We start from the raw sequence: 22,941 nt of genomic DNA, 5'->3' as shown, positions 1-22,941 counted from the left end.
TTCACTAACTTATTTGGTACTGTTGTGTTGTGTTATCGGCTACAATGCTATATATGAGTTATCAAGTATCAAGTATCAAGCTGAGTTCCTAGCGCACCTTAGTCGAAAGCTATTCATACTTATCGGATAATGTTAATGTTTAGTGCTTCAGGATTCGAAAATGATAGATGACCGATTGCTTTGGAGCGAGACTAGCGTTGCCGTTTGGGTGATAGATATCCTGGTTGATTTTTGGCAGATCCAAAACTCTAGACTGGCCGGCACTAACCTACTTACACACTATATGTATAGTATATATCTGTATATACTCGTAGTCGCGTTTCTGATTTGTGTAAATTATTGTTATGTACATTTAGACATGCAGTTCTAGAAGATCCGAGCGAGCGGGCGAGAGAAGTTGCCATTGCTTGTTTAGTTCGTTGTACAAAAGCGGAAATGAGGAAAATCATAACCAGATGCTGTGGAAAGTCAATAAATAGAGTAAGAACGGAAAGAGGAGGCAACACAAGTTTTAACTTTAACTAATCATGTGGTTTCTTTTTTATTATACTTTTCGATTTTCGCATTTTGTTTGTATTCTTTTCTTTTCTTTTCTTTTCACTTGCCTATATATTATTAGATGGTACATATACATATGTAGTTACACGCTAAGCTAATTATTTTGTTTAACAATAAATGTATAGCTGCTTGACTTCTCCATCTTCTACTGATCGCACTCCATTGTCTGTTTTTATTTTGCTTACGAGTAATAACGAATTTTAGCTGCAGCTTCTTTGCATTAAGGAACAGAAAATTAAACGGAAATTCTATTTCGAAAGAACATAAACGTAATAGGGCAAAAATTCAAATCAAAAATCAAATTTAACAAATTTTCATTAATTAAAATTACAAAATAATAATAATTGACTCGCTAAATTATAGACGTATTTTAGTTGTAGAAGTTATAGGTCTTAAATAAACAGATTTAGTGGCTGTGTCGAGACTTGTGTCGAAGAGCTTTTCACGAATTTTGCTGAACAAAATTAGATATAAGACTCGCCCCAATTCTGGCGGCAGATTTGGGGATCCTTGGGTCCAGAGGGCCAGGCTGTCCGGTCTGTCGTTTGGTTGATGGAGTTTCTGTTCACGCTTCTGCTTTCGGTTGAGATTTCTAACATAATTAAAACGCATTCAATTAAGCACACCAAAGCAAGGCGATATTTGAAATTTGGAAAACAGCTGTTGGTTTTTTGGTAGCAGCTCTGCAGTAAGTGAGGTTAAAATAGTATTCGAGAATTCCAGGAGATTCTCTTGCTTTAGCGTGCAAACTGAGGTTTTCCATTCCATCTCTAGAAACTTCTCTTCTCGAAACTAAAGTCTACCTGAATATCCTATGTTATGCTTGAGAAGGGGAGTGGAAGTTACGTATCCGTCAAGTGTTCAGTTCGAAAGTCCGTTTTTGGGGGGGTCTTTGTGTGTGTCTGTTCATTTATTGCTTCTCCGGGTACTCGATTTTGTTGTTTTATTAAAGACTATTTGTAATGGCACAAAATATACAGCATTCAATTCTTTCTTTCTGTAGCGGTTCAGTTATTGTACCTATATCCGTACAATGCTCCTTAACTATAGAGGCTATATGCTATGCTTTGTCGGTTCCCCCCTTTCCCATCGCTTGCTGCGGAAGATAACAGATAACAGTGATGGCTTTGCTCTGTTTCGTTCCCCGGCTCTCAAGTGGTGTTCATGGTGTGTGGATAGTTTGGTTTGGTTTACTGGTGAATTGGTGACTGAGTCCCTGACACGCCCCCTTCCTCGCCAGCTGCTACCAATGGTGCCCGACAACTCTGCGGCCAGCACTCGACGAGTTCTATTCTCCTCCTGCGCTGCTCTTCCATTTCCTTCCGTTTGTCCGGTCCACTTCCTCTGGTTTTATGTTGTCAACTACGTTATGTTCCACTAGATTAGGATGCTATTTATATTTATCTTAGGTATGCCGTTATGTGTATGTAGTTTTTGCTTTGTTTGGGTATCCTATATCGGTTTTCCGGCAGGCTTTACCGCGGACGCGAACCTTTGTAGTTCGGGTTCGGATGGCGACTGGGATGACGCGCTGGAAGTGATGCATGCAAGTCGTTAGCTTTGTTTTTATTTCCAAATTTATTAATCAATGTTGTGACAATATAAGAGCAGGGAGGGTCGGTTTCTTAGAAGCTGTCCTCACCTTGTATCATCATTGTGGGATACATGCCGGCCACTTGCGCCATTTGAGGCCGGATATCGTTCGACGGAGATCGTCGACTGTTGGGCAAGGCCACCGAGGGCTGTAATATAATGTAAATTTATTAGTAAAAGTGACCATTTATGTTTTTCAGCGTTCACTCACATGGGCAAAGTACGTCTGGCCATACTTGAAGTACACACCGGACGCCCCATTTGGATTGTAGCCGCCGAGGGCGGCAGCAGCGGCCACGCCGCTCAGCACCGCCGCCGTGGCCTGTTGGCTGCCAGCAGCTGCGGCGGCGGCAGCGGCGGCACTGTGGTGCAGCTGGGCAGTGGGAATGTGCGAGCGGGCGCCACCGCCGCCACCCGGCTGATGGCCACCATTCGAGCCTGCCGTTCCCGAAGCGCCACCTGCTCCTCCACTTATTCCTGCATTTGGACCTCCGCCGCCGCCATAGAGCGATGGCGGCGAGGCATTCATGGCGGCTCCGGTGGTCTGATCCAACACCACAAATCCTCCAGTGTGGCTAACCAGCGTGGGCTGTGGCTGCGGTGGTGGTGGGGCTGCTGCGTTGGGCGTGTTGGCAGCACTGTTGCTCTGGCTGCCCACAATACTGTTGGGCGAGTTGTTGCTGCTCTCGTGGCTGCCACTTCCACCTCCATTGGCGCTGGGCGAGTTCCGTTGGGAGACACTGCGTCGATAGTCCTGGTTCAGGGACTTCTGACTCCGGAAACTAGCGGCTCCGGCATTCAGGCGCACCGGTGGCTTGGACTCGTAGCTAGAAACTCCAGGGCTGGAGTTCGCTGCATAACTAGGCGGTGGTCCACTGATCAGCGGCAGTTGGTTGGGCTTGTTATCTCGTTTCACACCCATCGTGTGTGGTGGTGGCCCACGATGTTGGTAGGAATTGGCCCCACCGGATGAAGAAGCACCACCCAAACTTACGCTGCTGGGAGAGGCACGCGGCGTGGGCTCGTTGTTGGAGTTCAGCAAGGGAGTCTTTGCTCCAGAGGGGATGCCCCCTAGTGGTACCGAATGTCTTGGGTTGTAGCCACCTGGGTGGTAAGGCTTACGCACTCCCACTGAGTGTGCTCCTGAGGCTCCACCTCCATGATTTCTCTTCTCATAAGGCGAGGTGTAACCCTCGTTGCTGTTCTGGCCCTGGTAGTAGTGCGGCGTGGAGCTGTTGCTGTGATAGCCACCGCTGTTCCCTCCGCCACCCGCACTGCTGCTGCCACTGCTTCCATTGTTTGGAGCCGGCGGGGTGCTGAACAGCGGCGCTTGTCTTCCAGGAGCCGCTGGAGTGCTAGGAGCCGACTGAGAGGCACCCTGATCCATGTTTCCGCCATTTGCTGGATAAAACGGACCCGCTGTGATAAGAGCATGATGGGGAGCACTCTGTGGCGGGGGTGGTGGTGCCTGCTGCACTACCTGGGGAGCCGTTGGAGGACCTCCTGGCCCTCCGGCTGCTGCCGCCGCCGCCGCTGCATAGGGGAAGATATTCGTTGGGATCAGCGCGGTGGCGTGTTGGGCGGAGAGAGCGTACACATGGGCACCACCCGCTCCACTGAGATCCGTGCCAGTCGCTGGACCACCGTGGGCTAGCGTCAGCGTAGGCAGCGCATGATATGTGGTTGTGCTGGCCGCCGGCGCAGCGATGATCTGGGCAGAGCCCGCTGACGGATGATGGGCACCACCGGCATGAGCCACCGAACTTGGTGTGTAGCTGGGGTTGTAGTGGATCGAGCCACCGCCTGGTGTGCGCTTAACCCGAGTGCCATATGCACTGGAGGTGACCACGGATCCATTGCTCGAGTGCTGCTGCTGCTGATGGTGCTGCTGATGCGGCTGGTGGTGTTGTTGGCCTGAAACTAAAAGGGAAACCTCTATTAATTGTACGATTTAGGGACAAGTTTTATCATATTTACCTGAAACCACCGTTGGTGGCCCTGTGGTTGTTCCAGCTCCCGTGTGCGGCGCCGGCTGTTGCATCGGAGCCTGACCCACCTGCGGCTGTGAGGCTACCATCGGTGCGGCGGCCACTGCCTGCTGGGGCACATAGTACGAGATGGGGTGGTAGTACGGGTAAGAGTATTGAATCGGATACGGTGCCATGGGAAGCTGTTGCAGCTGTGCTCCACCACCCGGTTCGCTGGAGTAGATAAGCGGCGCCTGGTATATCGGCGCGCCATTTGGAGCCGCTGTGGCGAACTGGGCCGTTGGATAGGCAGCCGCCGTCGTCATTGGCATCACTGTGGTGGCTCCCGGTCCGCCCGGGCCCGTCTGGTATATAGCCTGCGCCGGGATGAGTCCCTCACGCGGCTGCTGGGCCGGATCAAAGACAGGTATCATGTAGGTGCCTCCAGGAATCTCTCCGCCTGCCTCCGGGGAGGCAAAAATTGTCTGAGCGGGCGGGTGACTGCTGGTGGTCAGTTGGAAGAGCGGCTGTGAGGCACCACCGGCAGTGCCTACGCCTGGTTGCGGATAGGCGGCATAAACCATGCCCTGTGGAACCGCATAGATGCTGCCATCGGGCTAAGAGGATAATCATAACGTCAGATTGTGAATATAATTTGGTATCTGTAGATAGACTCACCCCCTGCTGATATGTGGTGGCGCAGTAGGGCGCAGCCCCATTGGGCGTAGTGGTAGTGTGAAAGACGGTGGAGCCGTCTGGCGCCTGGTAGCTCTGTGTGTACGTCCAGGTGGTGGTCTTGGGCTCCTCGACGGCGGCACTGGGTGCATGACTCTGGCTAGGAGTCTTCACCTCGCACTGGCTGTAGGGCGTGGTGCTGGGCGACACCGATTGGAGGTCACAGTTCACCTGAGTCACCATTGGGAGCGGTGTCTGGCTGGATGGGAGCTCTGTAATACCCACCGAGGAGGTGGCGGAACCGGACGAGGAGGGTCCAGCCATAGGTTCCTGTTCCTGCTCCTGCGGCAAGGCAGCCTCCAGTTCAAGCTTTTCGCCCACGGCACAACAGGCGGGTATGTTCGGACTGGTGGCCTGATTCTTGTACTTCTGCACCTCGATGCGGTCGTAGTTCTTTGTGGATGTGGAGGTGGTGATGCTGAGGCAAACGGTAGCACTGGCCAGGCTATCACAATCATCTCCCTTGGTGCTGGCCGAATCCCCATTGCCGGAAAGCTGCTGCTGGATAGGCAACGACTGCTGCTCGTAGCTCTCGTACCCCTCAGAACACTCCATTCCAGGGGACTGCGCCTCCTCCTCCGCATAGCTCTCGGTGGAGCTGCAGGACAGCTCAGTGGTGGCATATTGCTGTGATGACTGCTGATGCAGCTGCTGTGGCTGCTGCAATTGCTGCTGATGATGCTGCTGCGACTGTTGCTGCTGCTGTGACTGTTGCTGCTGATGTGGCGACGACTTGCGATAGTTGTTATAGCCGCCGGAGGAGGAGTTGCCCTGGTTCTGTGACTGGTATTGATTTCCCGAGTGCTGGAGCGCCTGGTTGGGCGGCAGGTTGGACGGGTCGTAGTGGTAAATGGAACTGCAAAAATCGAATGTAATTATTAGCTTTTTATACATATTTGAACATAGTTTTACTGATAGGATTGAGTGTGTTATTTGGGTATTTTTTCTCGCTCGGCAACATGCAACGTTCGAATAGGAAATTTAAGAATAGAGAGTAGAGGACTGCGATTAAAATAATGTTTAAGAGGATTAGGAATCCTGTGTGTTTAATAAAATGAAATGTAGACACTCCTACTATTTTAATCGCAGTTATTTCAAAGGAAGGTACAGTCGATACAAGCGGCTGCTGATAGTTTCCACAGTCTTGTGGTTTGTCTATATTTTTATTTGCAGTGTGTTAGCGACGCGACGGCAGCGACAGACACTGAATATTATATAAGAGTAATTGAAAAAACAACAACAACAAATGGCTCGATTGATTGAATTGATACAATGCGATATGCAAATTGAACAAACAACACTTAGGATATGACGATAACACTGGCAGACGAAAGACGACAACACACGATACATTCAACTCATTCATTCGATAGCTTAAAATCTTAAACTTTCGATCAACGCTGAAGAGGCAAGCTTTGTGATTTTATTTTAGAGCATGAAAGGTGGAGTACTTTGACTTATATTGTGGAATAACTCTCGATTTGGTGTAAATATGGTGTCAATGAGCGTGGTAGTAAAGTCACAGATCAAGAGATGTATAGACAGGTGAGGCGAATAATTATATTCGATAGCAGCTGGTGTTGCGCTGTGGTGTCGGGTAATTTTGTTCGAGTTTGGGCAGATAATTTACAAAAACAACATCGATAAGTCGTCCTTACGAAAAATGAAAAGCTATGAATATTGCATATTTCACATATAATAACGTATTAATATTTTTGATAAATAATATTAAGTAACAAGGCTAAAGTTATATAAGGATAATTTAAATGTGGCTAAATATTTTGTTAGGCTTCAAGCAAATAACTTTTGATTATTGAACACAGATAGTTATATTATTTGTTTAAACTACACGGATATATTATTTATCAAAACTCTGGCGAGTTTGCAAAATAAAATTATTTTACTCAGGTATATTTAATAAGTATTACGTTAAGATAATTTGATATTCAAAATAGTTATTAGTATTGTTTGTATACAAATTCAATTAGGATAAGGCACTACTAAAAGTTTCTCTTTAACAATAAGTAGATTTAATTGAAAGATAAAACGTTTAACTAAGTCTCTCCAATATATTGGAAAACAGTATATATATGTATATAAAACTGTGTCTTAAAGCCGCACTTGTCGCTTTGTGAATTGTTTAGTTAGAATATGTGTAAATCGAGGAAAAATTAAATAAACGTTTATACCAAAAGCAATTGCAGTAAACGAATGCGATAATTTTGCAGCGATTTCTGTATTATATTTTTTAGTTGTTTGTGTGGTTTAATTTTCTTGGTTTAGTTTTTGTAAATTACCCGTCTGCATTGACAATTGGTTGGAGGGTTTGCGGATCAATGAGGAGGCTGCCAATTGGCACATTCGAAATGTCTGTAACGGCCCAGACGAGTCCCGACGTTCCCGACGAGCAATTGGATGTGGACGACGGGTCAGCCCCGGTGGCTTCTGTTCCCATTTCCACGGAGGACACGGCGACTGCTCCTGATCCTCCGCCGCCGCCAACACCACCACCACCCGATGACATGGGTGGTGCCACCCGGCTGTGGCTCACCATGGATGGATGGTTTAACTCCGGCGTCTGCCTGTCGCTGCCGTAACCCGTGGGCGATGGAGTTACGGAGTCGGAGCGCACGGACTGGGTGCGGGTCTTGTAGCTGGACGGTGGGGAGTTCGAGTTGGTTTATATGTTGGTTGGTTCATTTGTTGTTGTTATTGTTGTTGTTGTTGGGATTGCATACAAAAATGATTTTTTTGGTTTGGATTTTTTGGGGGGTATTTTTAAGTTTGTCAATTTAAAATTATTCATAATTAAAGAAATGGAGCGAGAGCGACTTGAGTTTGGGTACATGGACATGGTATCATGACCGGCTTCACTAGGCTTAGTATTCTTTAAGTACATTCTTTTGCTTAAAAATGAAATTTAAAATAACTAAGTGGAACATATAATAAAACTACTATAGTTATTACCAAGAGAATTTTCGTTACTTGTAAAACAAAATAAGAAATTGCTTGAATCTTGTCTCAGTGAAACCGGTTACAATTAATGATTTTGAAGAGACAGACTTCGGGGCTACTCACCCACTGCTGGAAGGAGACAGGCGCCAAGGAGTACTGCCAGTTGAGTCCTGCTTCGCGAAGCCGCCTCGTCCGCTTTTGATCGAGTTTGTTGAGTCGCCACGAGGCATGGAATTGTTGCCAGGACCTCCTGAACTAGGCGGACCTCCGTAGTTGCCAAAGTTGTGCGACTTGGGCACGGCTCCACCGGATCGCATGCCATCGCGAGATTCCGTGGACTATAAATTCAGATATAAGTTACTTGCATTCTTGTGATACTCTATGGAAAATCATACATTTTGCATCTGCAACATCTTTCCATTGGGCCTCTTGGGTCTTGGTGGCTGAGACGGCTTCTGCTGTTGTTGCTGCTGCTCCCAACCACCGTAGCATTCCTCCTCGCCACCTCCGGAGTATCCCTCATGATTGCCCCCTGTTCGACTAAAGATGCGGCTGCGCGCCCTATCGTAGTCCTCCTCCCGCTCCTCGAAGCTCTTGGCCTTGCGATCCAGAGAAAGAGGGCACAAGTACGGTGACTGACGCACCTCATCGAAGCTGTGCGTGTCCCGCTTCAGAATTGACTTGCGTGCATCGTCGCGCACCAGCGACTGGAAGCGGATCTGAAAAAGTATTGATTAAGTAATTAGTGTATATTGAATGCGCTCCATGTGCGACTAAGTACCTCCGGTATGCGCGTGTTCTTGGCCACGGCCACAATCACACACTGCTGCGTCTCCGTGTCCACATTGTGCTCCATGCCGAAGAAGGCGGCAGTGCGATGGATCAGCATACGATTGTAGGAGGAAGCTGGCGGAAAGCGGTACTCACAGCCGCGACTGCAAGAGAGAAGGCACAAGTATGATTAGATATTTTCAAATTATCCCATTTTCGTCGTTTAAAGCAGGTTAAATCACCTATACTCCAACGACTCACCTATTTTCCTGGACAAAGTCTATTAGGTCTTTCTCAATCTTCAAGAGGATGTTGCGATCCTTGGGGTTCTTATTGAGGGTGTCCCGGAAGAAGACCAGTAGATCTGTTCCGCCATAGTCCGTGTACTGCTCGCTCGAGTTCTCTGATTGATGAAAGACTAGAATCAGTGAGTGATGAGCCTGGGTGATGGTATTGGCCATTGACGAAAAGTCGCCACTTACCGCGCGATATGAAGCCCGAGGTGTTGTTGCTCGAGTTGTTGGATTGGCCATTGTTGGACATGGTGTTGCAATTTCCGTTTCCACCGCCTCCTCCTAAATCAATGCTGCCAGATGAGCTTCCACCGAGATTCTTCAACCGTGGTTTGTTACCTTTGGCATTGGTGTTGGCACGATGCTTCTTGCCGCCTCCTCCACCTCTGGGCTCATAGTGATATGGCTCCTCGTCGTGGTTGTTGCTCAGATTGCTGTTCTGGCTGGACATCTCGTGGCGCTCGTGACGATCATGCCGCTCCGCCGCCTTGTAGTTCATCCCGGAGTTGTAGATCACACCCGTAGACGAGTTGTTGTGTGGCTTGTTGTCCAAACCATTGGCCTTCATATCAACGACGAATTTCTTGTTACTGCTGTTGTTATTGTTATTAAACTCCATGCCGCTGCCGTTGCTGTTGGTGCGATTGTGCTGACCGCCGGATTTCTTTGGAGGCGATAGCTTTGGGAACTCCGCTTCATTGCTAAGTGGCACATTCTGCTGCGGCTTTGGTGGCACACTCTGCTGCTGTTGCGGTTGCTGACTAGTGACAATCACGGCTGGCGTCTCCATCAACGGCGAGTTGCCCCTTCCAGCTGATTGTGCTTTGCTGCTGCTGTTGATATTGTTATTATTGTTATGCTCGTGGGGTTCCCCCTGGAGCTGCTGTTGCTGCTGCTCGGAGGCAGCCCGCGGCGTTGGCGTGCGAGGTGGCGAAGTGGACTCACGCATGGCATGGCTGCGCGTCAGATGTTTGCCCTTCATGTTGCCCTGAAAGCAAAAGCAGGCGACAGGTGAGGTGATTAGTTTCGAATTAGTAAAGAACGAATGTCAAAGTTGACCAGAGATGAGCAAGCAGTCAAACGTTCAAAGCCCGGGAACTGCTATGCCCCTGGATTTTCTGAGAATAAATGTTGAATTTACAAAGTGATTTTTAGATTTTCGATTGTCAACAGAAGCTACTTTTGAATTCTATTTACCATAACTACATTTTGGTTATGTACAGTTCATATTCTATGCATCGAATATACTAACAAAAGGCAGGTGTTCAAAATCAAACCATGATGCAATTGTGTGGCTCATTGTAATGTAAAAAACAAACGACCCACACACGGGAAATTCCGTAAAGGTTACAGGGAAGTATACTCCGCTCGGTTGCCGTGCTAGGCTAATATTATACACGATATGTATACCTTATGGAGTCCGCCCAGGATTGCCTTTTGACATTTTTCGCGCGTTGAAGGGCAGGATAAAAACCAAAGTATAAGCGCAGTCAGGCGTTCAGTCTGTCGTCCAATCGTTCAAGTTTAGTCATCAGGCACATTAATTACGTTCCCTGGATATTTGTTTTCCCCCATTGATTTTCTGCTGGACGAAAACTAACAGAAACTGACCTCATTAATCAGCTGTTGAAGTCACTTGACGTGGCCAACAGGCTATGTTAGCACTTGAAGTTTCAATAAGAAGAAATTAGGAACTTAACCTAAACTTGGATGGTTTTTAATAGCTTCCGGACCACAAGAGTTCCGGAAACTTCTTACAATTTTTCCACACTTACTACTTAAAGGCAAGCCAGCTTAGTGCAAACTGAAAGATTGTTTGAATGAAAAACTTTGCTGCCTAGCCTTCAGGCGCTTAGCTAATTTTCCAGTTCTTGAAACTGGCATTCAAAGTGATTTCCAGGAATCTGGTACACCCATTTAATTTTCGTTGTGGGAAAAATCAATAAATCGACCTTGGAGCCTCGCAGCAGCAGCATTTGCCAGTGAGTGCTCCATAATTTGGGGAGTGGGTGAAATGAGGGGGCCAGGAAAACCACTCTATCGCCCTGCACATAAACAATGATTGACGATAAATCCTGCATGAGCAGTTAACCAAGGCAACCGGCCGACGGAACGTCAAACCAACCAACCAACCGACCGACCGACCAACCACCCACCAACTCACACAAAAACCTTGAACTCTGCTGGCGAAAAGCGTTTGGAAATGTCTGCGATTGTGTGTCAGCAACGAACTGCTGCAGGAGCAATCAGAAACACGATTACCAATTGCAACACTTTAGTCGTTCGGGGTCGATTGGGGAATTTCCAGCAAATGCGATTCGCAGAACCATAATCCCCATGCCCCCGTCATAAGCCATCACCACTCCCCCTTGGACAGCCACTGACCTGACCCAGTTTACTAGACGTTTTTTGGGCGTGTATCCTTAGCTCGAGAGTTCAGTTCATGGCTGCACTTATGTGTGTGCATCCTGCGAGAGACACGGAGAGATACCACGGGCACTGCAAGAGAGAGCTGCGAAAATCGAGAGCAGGGCCGAAAGGATGTTGAGTGGGAAGAGGAGAACCCAACTGCAACGCGACACCTGACCAGACCTGACCTATATAGAGCTGTTCTATAATCCCTGCACTCACCAGTTTGAACCATATAGTAGTAACCTATTTAACATGGCATATAAGGCATTCAAAATGGTTTCCTATGTAATCCATATATGGGCCATCCTTAAACAAATATGATTTCGAAAGCTACGACTGATGTATCTTAACCACAAGATATTATTTTCGAAACTACAAAGTTGAATTAATATCTCTACAGATTATATCCTGAAATGGTATATATAAGTAATATCCCTTTATATATCCTTAAGATTCTATAGCTTAAAGTCTTGAGTTTCTTCGGCAATACTTACTCGTCTATTGCCGAAGCTGTTCTGTCGACCCAAGTTGGAGGATCCGGCCGCCGACTGGCACTCCTCGCCGCAGTTGTTGTTGATGTTGTTGGTGCTGCTGTTGCTGCAGCTGGTTGAGATTGTGGCAACGGAAGTGGAGGTTGTTGCCGCGACGGATGTTGCTGCTGTGACTGTTGATCCTGTTGCTCCGGCAGTGGCTGCGCCTGCGGCTACTGGTCCTGTTACTCCTGCTCCCGATCCCGGGCCCGATCCTGAACCTACTCCCGATGAGTTGGCGCTTGAGGCAACGGCGGCGTTGGCACTGGCAACAACAACAACGGCGGCCGCAGCGGCCGCTGTTGAGGCAGAAGCGGCGGAGGATAAATTGGTTGGAATATTCGTAGCTAGGGCTACTTGAGATTTTGTGGAACTCATAATCACAGTTTATGTCAAGTGTACTGAAACGGAAAAGATGCGCAAAAAATAAATAAATGTATTAATTGACTTATTGGTTTTGAAAGAAACAAATATCAATACACAAAGAAAATGTTTTTAATAATTTTGAAATCCCATCGTGATTACCTCAATATGTGAGTTAAACTATTGCATTTTGTTTACAGGATTTTATGTAGCTCCAAAAATTTGTTAACAAATTTTCGTTATTGGTTAGTTTTGTCTTTTATTTTTTTGTTTGTTGTCTGCGGCTCATAAGAATTTTTGCTTAGTTCTTCCTTTAGTTTATATTTGTACGAATATTTGGTTTTTATTCTTTCAGAAAAAAATCATATTTGTCGAAAAGTTGCGGCAGTGCAGTTGAGAGAATATTTTTTTTATAAAAAAGGTTGAACCAAAAATCTCTGACGCTGTTGTTTTCACTCGATTTGCATTGGTTTTGTGCGACTTAGAATAGTTTACTATTAGTTAGGTTTGTTTATAAGATGCAAGGCTTAGTATTTGTAGATAAATAGTTATTGTATTGGATTTTCGTGGCAAAAAACTTTGCGAAGGGAGGAAAAATAAAACACTATTTTAAGGTATTTAGTTCGTTATTGTGGTAATTGTTTTAAAACGATTTGGTTGTTTGTTTGTTGTTTTCTTTAGAACGTTGTTTATCACATTTACACCATATCACCGAAAATCAGAAGCTGCCCTCACTTTTTGGTCTGTACACTTGCTCGATTTTCCCAGTTATTTTGTTTAAAATTTAATTCGTTTACGCACTAAACACTTAGGTTGCTATTTCTATAATTAATTTATATATGTATGTATATTGTATAGTTAAAAATATTTTAGTTAAAGCTTTCTTTCTTTCTGGTTGTTTGTGATTATTTCTCTCGCCGACTTTTCCTTTTCCTCGGTTTTGTTATTTGTTTCTTTGTTTGTTTATGTTTATTGAGATATTTCCATCTGGTTGTCTATATAGCTCGGATTCTTTGAGGATTTCTCTGACATCCTGTTGTTTCCTGTGGCACACATTTTACCATCTGCAAAGTTGGAGGAAGTTTAATCGAAGGCTTTTCCCCAAAAGAGAAAAACGCGCAGCCGAGAGAGAGAGCGATTCGGAAGCCGAGAGAATGAATCCCTTTGGCAAAACTGTGTATCCGTGTATCACACACTCGTAGACAATATGACCTTGTTTACGATTTATTTTGATATTCAAACTGCACGAACGGAAAGCCGAGAAAATTTCATGATGCGAATATTGCCCTCGGCACGATTAGAAGGGTGGATATTCGCCTGCTCTCTGTATCTTCAGGGCACCTCAGCTCCTGGCGAATATCCTTATAAGGACACCACTCACACACACACCCGTAACAAGCGACTGGTTCCCTTTCAGCGTAATTATCTTGAGTTTTTGATTGTCACAATTTATGGAGTAGGTAGCCAATTTCTGTTCCTACTGAAAGGGTTGAGCTGAACTCCCAAAAATTGTTTCAAATTTTGATGTTTATCTGTCCGAGTTGAATGGACTTTGCATAAATAACTGAGGCAAGTCGGTGTTTGCATCGGCAAGTAATTGAATCTTGAATAAGGGGGCTACTGTTCTTTTCGTTTATATAATTAAAAATTTCTGTGCGAAGTTAAGGGCAACGGAAAGTTCCCAAAAAGTTGTATAACAGCTAAAGGATCTTTGCATTCTTTTGAAAAAAGAAAGTAATCACAGGAAATGACTTTCCGTTTAAGGCTTTACAAATTATGACAAAAAACCATTTTCCTTTCGTTTGTTTTCTACTAACACTAATATAAAATACAAATACGAGGAAAGCAGAAGAATAGATGAATGAAGGTTTCGAGAAGGCTCTCCCCCATTTTGGGCCAAAAACACCTGGCCAAATGCGAAATGCCATGACAGTCGCAGTGAATCTTTTATTCTGGGAAATACCCGCGAAAAATGCGAAAGGCGAGTGGAAGCAAGAAGCGAGAAACGAGATTTGGAGAATCGCACGAGAGAAAAGCGAAAAAGTGGGCAGGTGACAGATGACGTAGCCGCCTTAAAAAGAAACACGCATACGACGTGTGGCACACGACCAAAACGAAGGTGACGACGTCTTTGTCTTCGTTTTTCCACCGCTTTTCCTTCCCCATTCTAACGGTTTTCGGTGGAAACGAGGCGAAGGCAAAGCCAACGACAAAGTTCGCCAACCAAATTTGGGACAAGAGTCGCAAAATTGCATTCGGGTGAGGAGTCTGATTCAGAATCCGGAGAAGGGGGTGCGGAATAATGGGTTGCATGTGGCGTGGTATTACGACTTGGCCTTCCTGCTGTTTAGCTGTTTACAGCTGCTCACTCACTCACTACACACGCCCTCTCTTTCTTCGCCTATCGGTGTCTCCTTTGGACCGCCAGCCGCTCAAAGCGACAAACAAAAAGCTTCCCCGTAGTGACGAGTACTAGGAAATGTGTTGCGGTCGTCTAGTCTGCGGAGAATAAGCTCCAAAGCGCGTGCGTGGGAGAATCCAAAGGGAAGAAGAGCCTTAAAAATAGTACACTGAGGAAAATATTCAGAAATTGTCCTAATATAAGTGGTTAGTACATTATCAACAAGATTTGAACGAAATGGACTGTTGTATTGTATCTTATATTTCAAACCATTCAAAACCCATCTAAAATTAATATAATATATATATATTAATATAAAATTAATTATAACCACTATTTTCTTCGAGTGCATACCCAGAGAGAGCATGGCGTGCCTGCACTTTAGAAGCTCGAGCAGGAAGTTGGCTGCAATGCACTCGCAAAGGCGGCGGAAGGGAAATGGAAAATGAGCCATACGAAAAACCCCAAAAGAGGGAGGAAGCAGCAGAAGATGAGGGCTAAATGGGGCGTGCATTTCCACCCAGAGCCAAATAACGATTATAATTTGTTGACAAGCCGATGAAATTTTCCAAGCATGCAGTTTTCCACCTCTCGCGCGGAAAACTCTTACTAGTTTGTATGTTGAAACGTCACCAAATGTAGAAAATACAAAAAATAAAAGGCTGTAAAAGAAAAATACGAAATGAAAAACGAACCCGAGAAAAAGACCCGAACTCTCGTATGAGTGTGTGTGTGTGTGGGAAAAACGTGTGCGACTGTGTATGTATAATACACCAAAAAGGCCACCGGAAAAAATTGTCTTAAAGCAAATGAAAATTCCTCGCGACTCGAAAACATTTTTTCTCGTTTTCGCACACATTTCTTTGCACTTTTCTTTTTATATATATATTTTTAAACACTCTGCCCGGCAAAGGGGCTTCCTTTTCAGCTTTACATATCCATTTACCACTCGGTGTCTGCAATTTCACTCTAAAACCGATATTTTTATTTTTTTCAACGCGCGTGCCATTTGTGTTTTCCTTCTTTTTTTGTATTTTCCACCAGCAACTCTTGTATTGAGAAGCGAAAACCGAAGAACAGAGCCCCACAACCGCAAAAACCCCATCGACCATTGTTCTCTCTCCGTCTCACTCTCTCGGCTCTTCGCCCCTCTCACTCGCTCTTTTTGTTATTTTTGTATTTTTTCTTGAAAAACTAATTTTCTCGGGCACTAATTTTTTCTTGCCTCCGCTCGTTTGCTTCATTGTGAAAAATGTATTTTTAAGCTGCTGCTGTTGCTGCTCCGCTTCTCCTATAGATGTTGCTGCTGCTGCGAATGTTGCTGCTAGTTGCTAGTTGCTGCTGCCTGATGTTGCTGCTGCTGCTGCTGCTTTTGCTGCTGCGTTTGCTGGTACGGATGACAATGACAACTTTGGCAACGGCTGCGACAAAAGCGACGACCGCTGGCGGACATTATGGGAACACGGCCGAATGGATACTGGGCCAATTCGCTGGCGGAAGGTCTCTTTTCCTCTGGTTTTCTCTCTAGAATCTCTCCGCTGAAAATCTCCTCCTTCGTGCTTGTGCTTTTCCCCCAGAAGGGTGGCAAAAAAAATCAAGCGAGTCTTTCGCTCTCTTTTGCTCTCGGTCACGCAAAAAGAGAGCGCTGCGAGTGCGTAAAAGCTTCGCGGAAAACAGGTTAAAGCGTATGGGTCTCCCCCTCTCTTTCCCACACCCTAGCCCCCTCTCTCTCTGTAGATATCCTCCCTACCATATAGTTCGCCCGATGTCCCATGGCCCAGAGGCAAAATGCTTATTGGGGTGGCATTTGCTCGAGACTCTCCACTCTGCAATCACTCGAAGAAATTATGCTTTCAATGGGCCATGCACAAAAGTACTGTGGGATTCCTAACAATGTTGATAGAAATGTTTAAATAGTAATAATAATTGGCGCCCAACTTTTAGAGCCTACATTTGGGAGTAGTTCTAAACTCTTAAATATATTGAAAAATATAATTTTTTGATTGCTTATTGAATGGAAACAAGAATCGATATAATCAATATAGATTACTATTAATAATTTCATATTCTTTGCGGCATTATTTTTGTCAGTGTTCTCATCTACTCCTTCTATAGTTGCTGCTGCTCCTGGTGGCTATTGTTGTTGCTTTTATTGTCCTTCGTGGTGCGTTCGTGTGCGTGCGCTGCGTAGCGAGTGCAGTTGTTGTAGTTCTTCTGGTTACTGGGCATCTCATCCTTTGTGTTTTTCTGCGTTTTTTGCCTATATATCCCTATATCCCTGCTTGGTTCTGTGGCTTCACTTCCTAGCAGGCCACAAAAGGACCTTGGATATGTGAGCATAAGTGCGTGAGAGGCAAGGGGAGAGAGTCCTGCAGAAGTAGAGAGGGAGCGACGTGCCAAACAGGAATGTTATGGCACAAAAAAGTAAAACAAAAACTTCACCAAAGTCGATGAAAAACAAAACATGCTATACCTGGAAATCGAATTCAATTTTAATTGAATGTAAATACTAAAAGAGATTTTTCATCACAGCAATCTAAATCTCGGTTTCAAACACTTTTAATCAAATTGCTTGTGTGAAAGCCAGCAGATAAGCGAATGCAAATAGTTTTAGTGGAGAGAGAAAATATTCGACTATTGCATATCCTTTTAAAGCTGTAAACCCAAACCGAAATAGATTGTCTATTTTCGTTAAATATAGTTTTCTAGCTTAATTTTCTGGAACACTTCCAGCCAAGTAAACAACTTTTAAACCACTTAAAACTTATCCCATAAATCATCATATACTCTTTATCCCACAAAAAACTTTTTCCAATTCAATTACCCTCGCAAATCACTGGCAAATTGACCAAAAAAGTGTCCATCAATTGAAGCTCTTCCGTCTCGTTCTACTGCCCTTTTCCCATCTCTTTTTCGCTTGCATATCTGTCAATTTATAGCCTGAAATTGCATTTGATTCCTGACGGGATATGCCAGTTATTTTATTTGCCTCTGAGTCTCCTCCCTTTCCTCATGATGAATGCATTCATCGTTTGAGTGGGCAATAAAAAAGCTTTTAGAACCTCGTTCCTTGAGGGGCGAATATTATGGGGGGGATGGTTGGAGTAAAAAGGAGCGATAAGCAGGCGACAGGACATTTTTTTCATTGTCGCTGCCAATAATGGTAAGCCAGGAGTAATATTCATTTTTGGTCTTCCAACCAAGTTTTACTTACAGTGGTACCACAGGGATAAACGTATAAACTATAAATATATTTACAACTATTGAAAGTAAATAATTTTGAAAGCAAATATAAAACGAGCCAATAGGTTTAATATAAATATTCAACTGGATAAACCTTTTTTAATAACTTTGTATATTGCGCCCCAGTTAGTTTTGTATTATTTTCCAGTTTATCAAAATCCTTTCATGTGCATTCTAACCTGCATCCCGCAATTTTGGGTTGAAAGTCAGGTGAAGCGTGTCCTAGATTCCACTACAAACACATACAAACCATAGAAGCACATAGAGATTCCACCCCGAAGTATGCAACATAATTTTAGTGCAAACAACGCAATAAGCTCGACTTTTTGCCCTGCGGGACCTTGAATTTAATCAAAGTTGCGCCAGCGATCTATCTCTTTCGTTCTGCTTATCACTTCCCATCTCCCATAACTACCATCTCGCTCTGGCAAATTGCAAAATAATTTGCATCGATTAGCCAAATGAGTTCCGGCATTCCCCCCTTATCACGAATTTTTTGCTTGAAAGGACTTTTTTGTCGCCTCCTTTGCAAAATGCGTTTCCCCGAATGCGTCGTAATAAATAATTTATGCAAAATGCTGGGAATACGAGGAATGGAACGGGGAACGATGGCAGGGAAACAGAGATAGAAAGAGAGGGAAACAAAGGACGAGACTGTTGCTTCCTTGTCTCTCTCCTCCCTTCGGTTAATGTAATTGCATATTCGTGAATGTCGCGCCTTTCGCCTGCAATTACGACATCTTATTTGGGTCAACACGGAGAGATTGCTCTCCAGCGAAAGAGAGGGGGCTAGCCGGAGCGAAAGAGTGGGCTATATGCGAATAGAAAAAGAGAGGTTCATACCCCGCAGAAAGAGAGGGGCCGAGCTTAAGCTCCGTCGCACGTGTGAGCTTAAAAGCGCATCGTATTTCGAGGCCAAGTGCCGAGTACGAGGATGCGAGGACTCGAGGATACTACCAGCATCCGTCTGTCACTTCCGCAGGCAACTGCAGTATCCAAAAGGGGGGTTAGGCAGGGAGGAGGTTGGCGTGGGGGTGTCCAGTGGGTGTGGCCTGCGTTGGCCCAGTTTAGTTGGCCCACAGGGCAGAGATATGCAGATGCAACTGCACTGATTTCCTGCTGGAAATTCAATTTAAATTCTGTAATACCTGCATTCCCCCCGGTGACTCTAAAGGTTACCAGAATTATCACAGTTAGTAACAGGAAATTAAGGTATTGGTAGTGAAATGAAAGGGCAGTGCTTGCAACAGGAACATTGAAAGTATATTTAATTGAATAAAAGTGGTCGTGTTGCAAAGGATATGTTGCTTACGATTGATTGAATTGTTGATTTACAATAGAACTTCATTGCCTACTTTCTGAGTATTTGGCTTAAAGTAAACCCCATTTAATCGTTTAAAAAGGAAGCAAGTGATGTTTCCATAATAGTCCTTAGATCACTCTTAAGTTAGTCAGAGGTTCTTCGCACTACACAAAATGAAGGTTGAGCAGAGAGGTGGCCATTATGGCCTTTTCTTACGATCCTTCTGGGGAATATTAAGCAAGCAAATCTAATCTAATTAGCCGGCAAATGCCAAAGCAGAGTCAACTCTTGCCCGGGTGAATCCATCCACTTTGGACCCCCTTAACCCACCGCTGACCCCCTGTCACCTGCTTAACACCTCGACGGCTGTACGACGGCCCCCGCCTCGTTTTACGGCGCAATTAAAATGCTAAATGCTTTACGACATCGCCCAGAGGGGGTCCTTTAATTAATTTGCCTGTGACAATGACTGGGCCATGCCATGTCTCGTGTCCTGACGGCCATGAAAGGTGTTAACAACACACGCCTGGCCAAGAAAGCAGGTGGAAGGCGGACAAGGCTACCATCGCCACCACTCACTTGACCCAGACAGACAGATGGAAGAGGCCAGCCAAAGAAGTCTTCATTCAAGCGGGCCTCCAACCAAAAAGGCTCTTACTAAAACCCTGATTATGACAGATTTTATTCGACAATATGACGACTAACATTACCATTTAGTTTAAATAGTAATTTTACAATCCTTGCTGGTAACGTAAACAATTTTACACATCTAAATGTCTACTATCAAGCAGCTCAGTATCTTAAGATCTTTAAACTTTTGCAAGCTATCGTTTCTGCTTTCGTTTTAGCTGACACACGGCCAAAACTTTTAAGGCCACGTTAAGCAGCCATTGAGTTCTGCGGCAGAGCGCAGAAAAGCCGAGCTAAGCACAGCTGGCGAACACAGAATCCTGACTAGCAGATGTCCTGTAAACGGCTAAATGGTGCTCATAGCTAAAGGGAAAATATGAATAGGAGTAGAAGAGCTAGACTTTCAGTCTCCTCAATCATTCATTCATTTGGCATATGAGACATGCCCGTTGCATACGAAAAGGGGCACCTGGGAGCCGACATTTGGGGCCATTTGATTGTTGTCTTCGGGTTTCCCCGCGCTCAGGCCACCTGCGGGAATTATGAAATATGCAAAAAGCATCTGCACGGACCTAAAGCCACCACCCAGTCACCTCCTTCGCTTCTACGGGAATAGAATTCGCTTGGCATCGCAACTTTGTCTGCGGAATCTACAGAGGACAGCGGTGGGGCAGGTGTGTGGAACTGATGGGGCTCTTTGAGCCAAATCCAAATCAAAAACAAAACTGGCGTAACCGATGTGATGTGTGTCTGCTCTTATCACAGGCGATTATTCATAAGCAGCAGACTAAATAAAGTACAGCGCATCTTCGTTGACAAGTAATCAGCCATATATTAATTATTCTAAGTGTATATATAAAAAAATCATTTTTTAAATTTTACCTTGAAAACATAAAACGCTTGTAAATGTGTTTAGAAGTATGCAGAAATATATTTATTTTTTATGATTTATTCAAGGCATCAGATTAGCTCTTAGGAAAGGTAGAAAATTACCAATGTTTTTTAATAAACAATTATGCTGATTATAAATATTTAACTTTAACTAACTAACTTAATAAACATCCAACTAAAGGAGTTTGCCTGCCGAAATATCGAAATGCGAAATCAAAAGATGTGCGCCTGCCAGAATGTGTTTCAAAAAATGCAAATAAAATGCCATCCGGTATAGAAAGTGGCATGAGCGAAGGCAATAAATTAATTTACACAAATTCTCGACATTCTCGCATGAAAAATGCTTCGGTTTCGCGAGTTTTTGCAGTAAGACTTGTGTTCAATATTTTTTGTTTGTGTAATGAGTGCGAAACGGACGGCCGAAGCGAATCCGAGCGCATCACAATCGACTAACTAAGTAGCAGCAGCCACTAAGGCAACAACTACAACATTGTGTGACAACGACGACATTTCGTTTAGAGCATCAGCCAAGATACATCATCCTCATCACGGCATCATCGACCGAAAATATCATCATCGGTGGAATCATTGGATGCGAGTATCCGAATAAAACAATAAACAGAGAGAAACAAAACAGCGACGTTTTTAGTATAATTTATATTATGAAGTACAGTGGACACTTGCATTGAAAAATCACTGAGTCCAGATATGGGTGCAGATATTTAAAGATCAAAACTTAAACATTCCTAATTAAACTTACGCTTTTTGATGGAAGCTACAATAACTAATAAGATAAAATCTCCGCTTCCACTCAAGCAAATTTTGTGTGGATTTACCAAAAATAAGAACTATTTTTCCCGGGTTTCGGTGTTTGGGAGAGCGAATAAACAAAAAACTGACGACACTATTGCGACGCCAGCGATGTAAGAGAATTGGAGACAAATGTGAGAAACGACCAGGGAAGGGGCGGGGGGAGATATAGCCGGGCTGGTCGGATGATTCGCAAAATAGATTTTCAATAAAACCCACTCGAAAACGCCGACAATGGCGGACGCAGGCCAAAGAGCCATTTCGAATCTATTTTAAACACAAACAAAAGCATTCTCTATAAATCGAGCAAACGCGAAGAGGAAGAAAACTTACAAAAATGTTGGCAAGAATGCGATATGTCACCAGAAGTTGAGGGTTCCTAGCGAACTGGAACGCACATTTTTCGGTGTTTTGTAATCGATCTGCAGCAGCAGCAGTTTTCAAAACTATTTATCCTGTAGCTTATACACAAAAATTTACATCAAATATAAAAAAAAAATAAAAAATAATTCTAAAAAAAAATTTACATCAAAGAATAGCATCAAAGAACTATTGTATGTGAAAAAACAACAAACAAACTGGCATCCTTTAGTGGGTACGATTCCAATTGGAATAATAAAACATGCTTATTTGCAAAATAGATATTACATTTTCATTATTTTTCACTAACCCGATATTTAGGATCAACATTTTAAATATTTGATAGTAAAACCCCATACTTTTAGCTATATTTCTCATTTCATAATAACATTTTATTTTATTATATTAAAAGTACGTAAGGAAATATGCTAACAATCTGCTACCAATAACCGCATAATTTATTATTTTCAATGCTGGACTATTTATTGCGAGCGTCAAGACCATGAACTCCTGGTATTAGCCATGCTACAACTTTTTTCCAATGCAATTCCTCGGCGAACAAAAATCCCAACTAACAACTCCAATTAGACATACCGCCCGGAATCAGATAACGGGACCTTCCCGGCAGCACTACTAAAAGGCATATACTCCACACATGCATACATACATGCGAGGTGATAAATTTGTATGTGCACATGTGTGTGTATGTAGTGCACTTAAAAATGCAACCGCAACCGGCGGCTGCAAAATCCGTAAATGTTGCAATAGTAATAATAAGCGCACTAATATTATTAAGTTCACATCATTTCGAACAAGCATTCCGAGAAAAGGGACAGTTCTAACGAAATTTCGGGACATTTTCTTAGAAACTCACCATTTTCAGTTCTGCTGCCCATGGCGAGTCGTTGTTGTTGCTTTTCCTTTGATTGCTCTTCCTTTTGATTATCTGCGATTTTCACACTTTTCCGGGGAGGCGAACAATATGCGGAATCGGCACTACAGTTTAAGACGTTTTGCGCGGTGTTTTCCAAGTTTGTTTAGGCCTTTGTGGCACGCATTTTCACTCGCGGCCCTAAAACATATATATGTTTATTAGAGGTGGCACAAAAAGCGATGGCTGTTCGAT

General features: G+C 44.2%; 1 protein-coding gene across 6 annotated transcripts; it reads right to left on the bottom strand.

Moving 5' to 3' along the window:
- Positions 1–509: 509 nt before the first annotated feature.
- LOC117138974 (protein encore) lies at positions 510–22,923 on the bottom strand. Of its 6 annotated transcripts, XM_033301034.1 has the most exons (14): positions 22,690–22,923; positions 11,779–12,215; positions 9,212–9,860; positions 9,062–9,154; positions 8,841–8,997; positions 8,590–8,743; positions 8,204–8,527; positions 7,932–8,146; positions 7,151–7,507; positions 4,797–5,709; positions 4,129–4,735; positions 2,363–4,071; positions 2,201–2,300; positions 510–2,089 (listed from the first exon to the last, which is right to left on the bottom strand). In XM_033301034.1, the coding sequence occupies exons 2-14, from the start codon at positions 12,190–12,192 to the stop codon at positions 2,034–2,036; spliced, it is 5,748 nt and encodes a 1,915-aa protein (XP_033156925.1). In that variant the 5' UTR covers positions 12,193–12,215; positions 22,690–22,923; the 3' UTR covers positions 510–2,033. The 6 variants fall into 6 exon arrangements, with proteins under 6 accessions (XP_033156925.1, XP_033156922.1, XP_033156924.1 ...); XM_033301031.1 differs by having other exon boundaries at positions 9,062–9,860; XM_033301033.1 differs by having other exon boundaries at positions 8,841–8,982; positions 9,062–9,860.
- Between the last annotated feature and the right edge of the window lie 18 nt (positions 22,924–22,941).

Source organism: Drosophila mauritiana, chromosome 3L, assembly GCF_004382145.1.
Source record: "Drosophila mauritiana strain mau12 chromosome 3L, ASM438214v1, whole genome shotgun sequence".
Taxonomy (NCBI): domain Eukaryota; kingdom Metazoa; phylum Arthropoda; class Insecta; order Diptera; family Drosophilidae; genus Drosophila; species Drosophila mauritiana.
This window is presented reverse-complemented; position numbering and strand designations above follow the sequence as displayed.

Bases quoted from the DNA above. Each gene is read 5' to 3' on its own strand.
- LOC117138974 (XM_033301031.1), bottom strand. From the start codon at position 12,192: ATGAGTTCCACAAAATCTCAAGTAGCCCTAGCTACGAATATTCCAACC. The intron at 9,861-11,778 runs GTAAGTATTGCC...TTTTGCTTTCAG, and splicing joins ACAGCTTCGGCAATAGACGA to GGCAACATGAAGGGCAAACA. The intron at 8,528-8,589 runs GTACTTAGTCGC...ATACTTTTTCAG, and splicing joins AGAACACGCGCATACCGGAG to ATCCGCTTCCAGTCGCTGGT.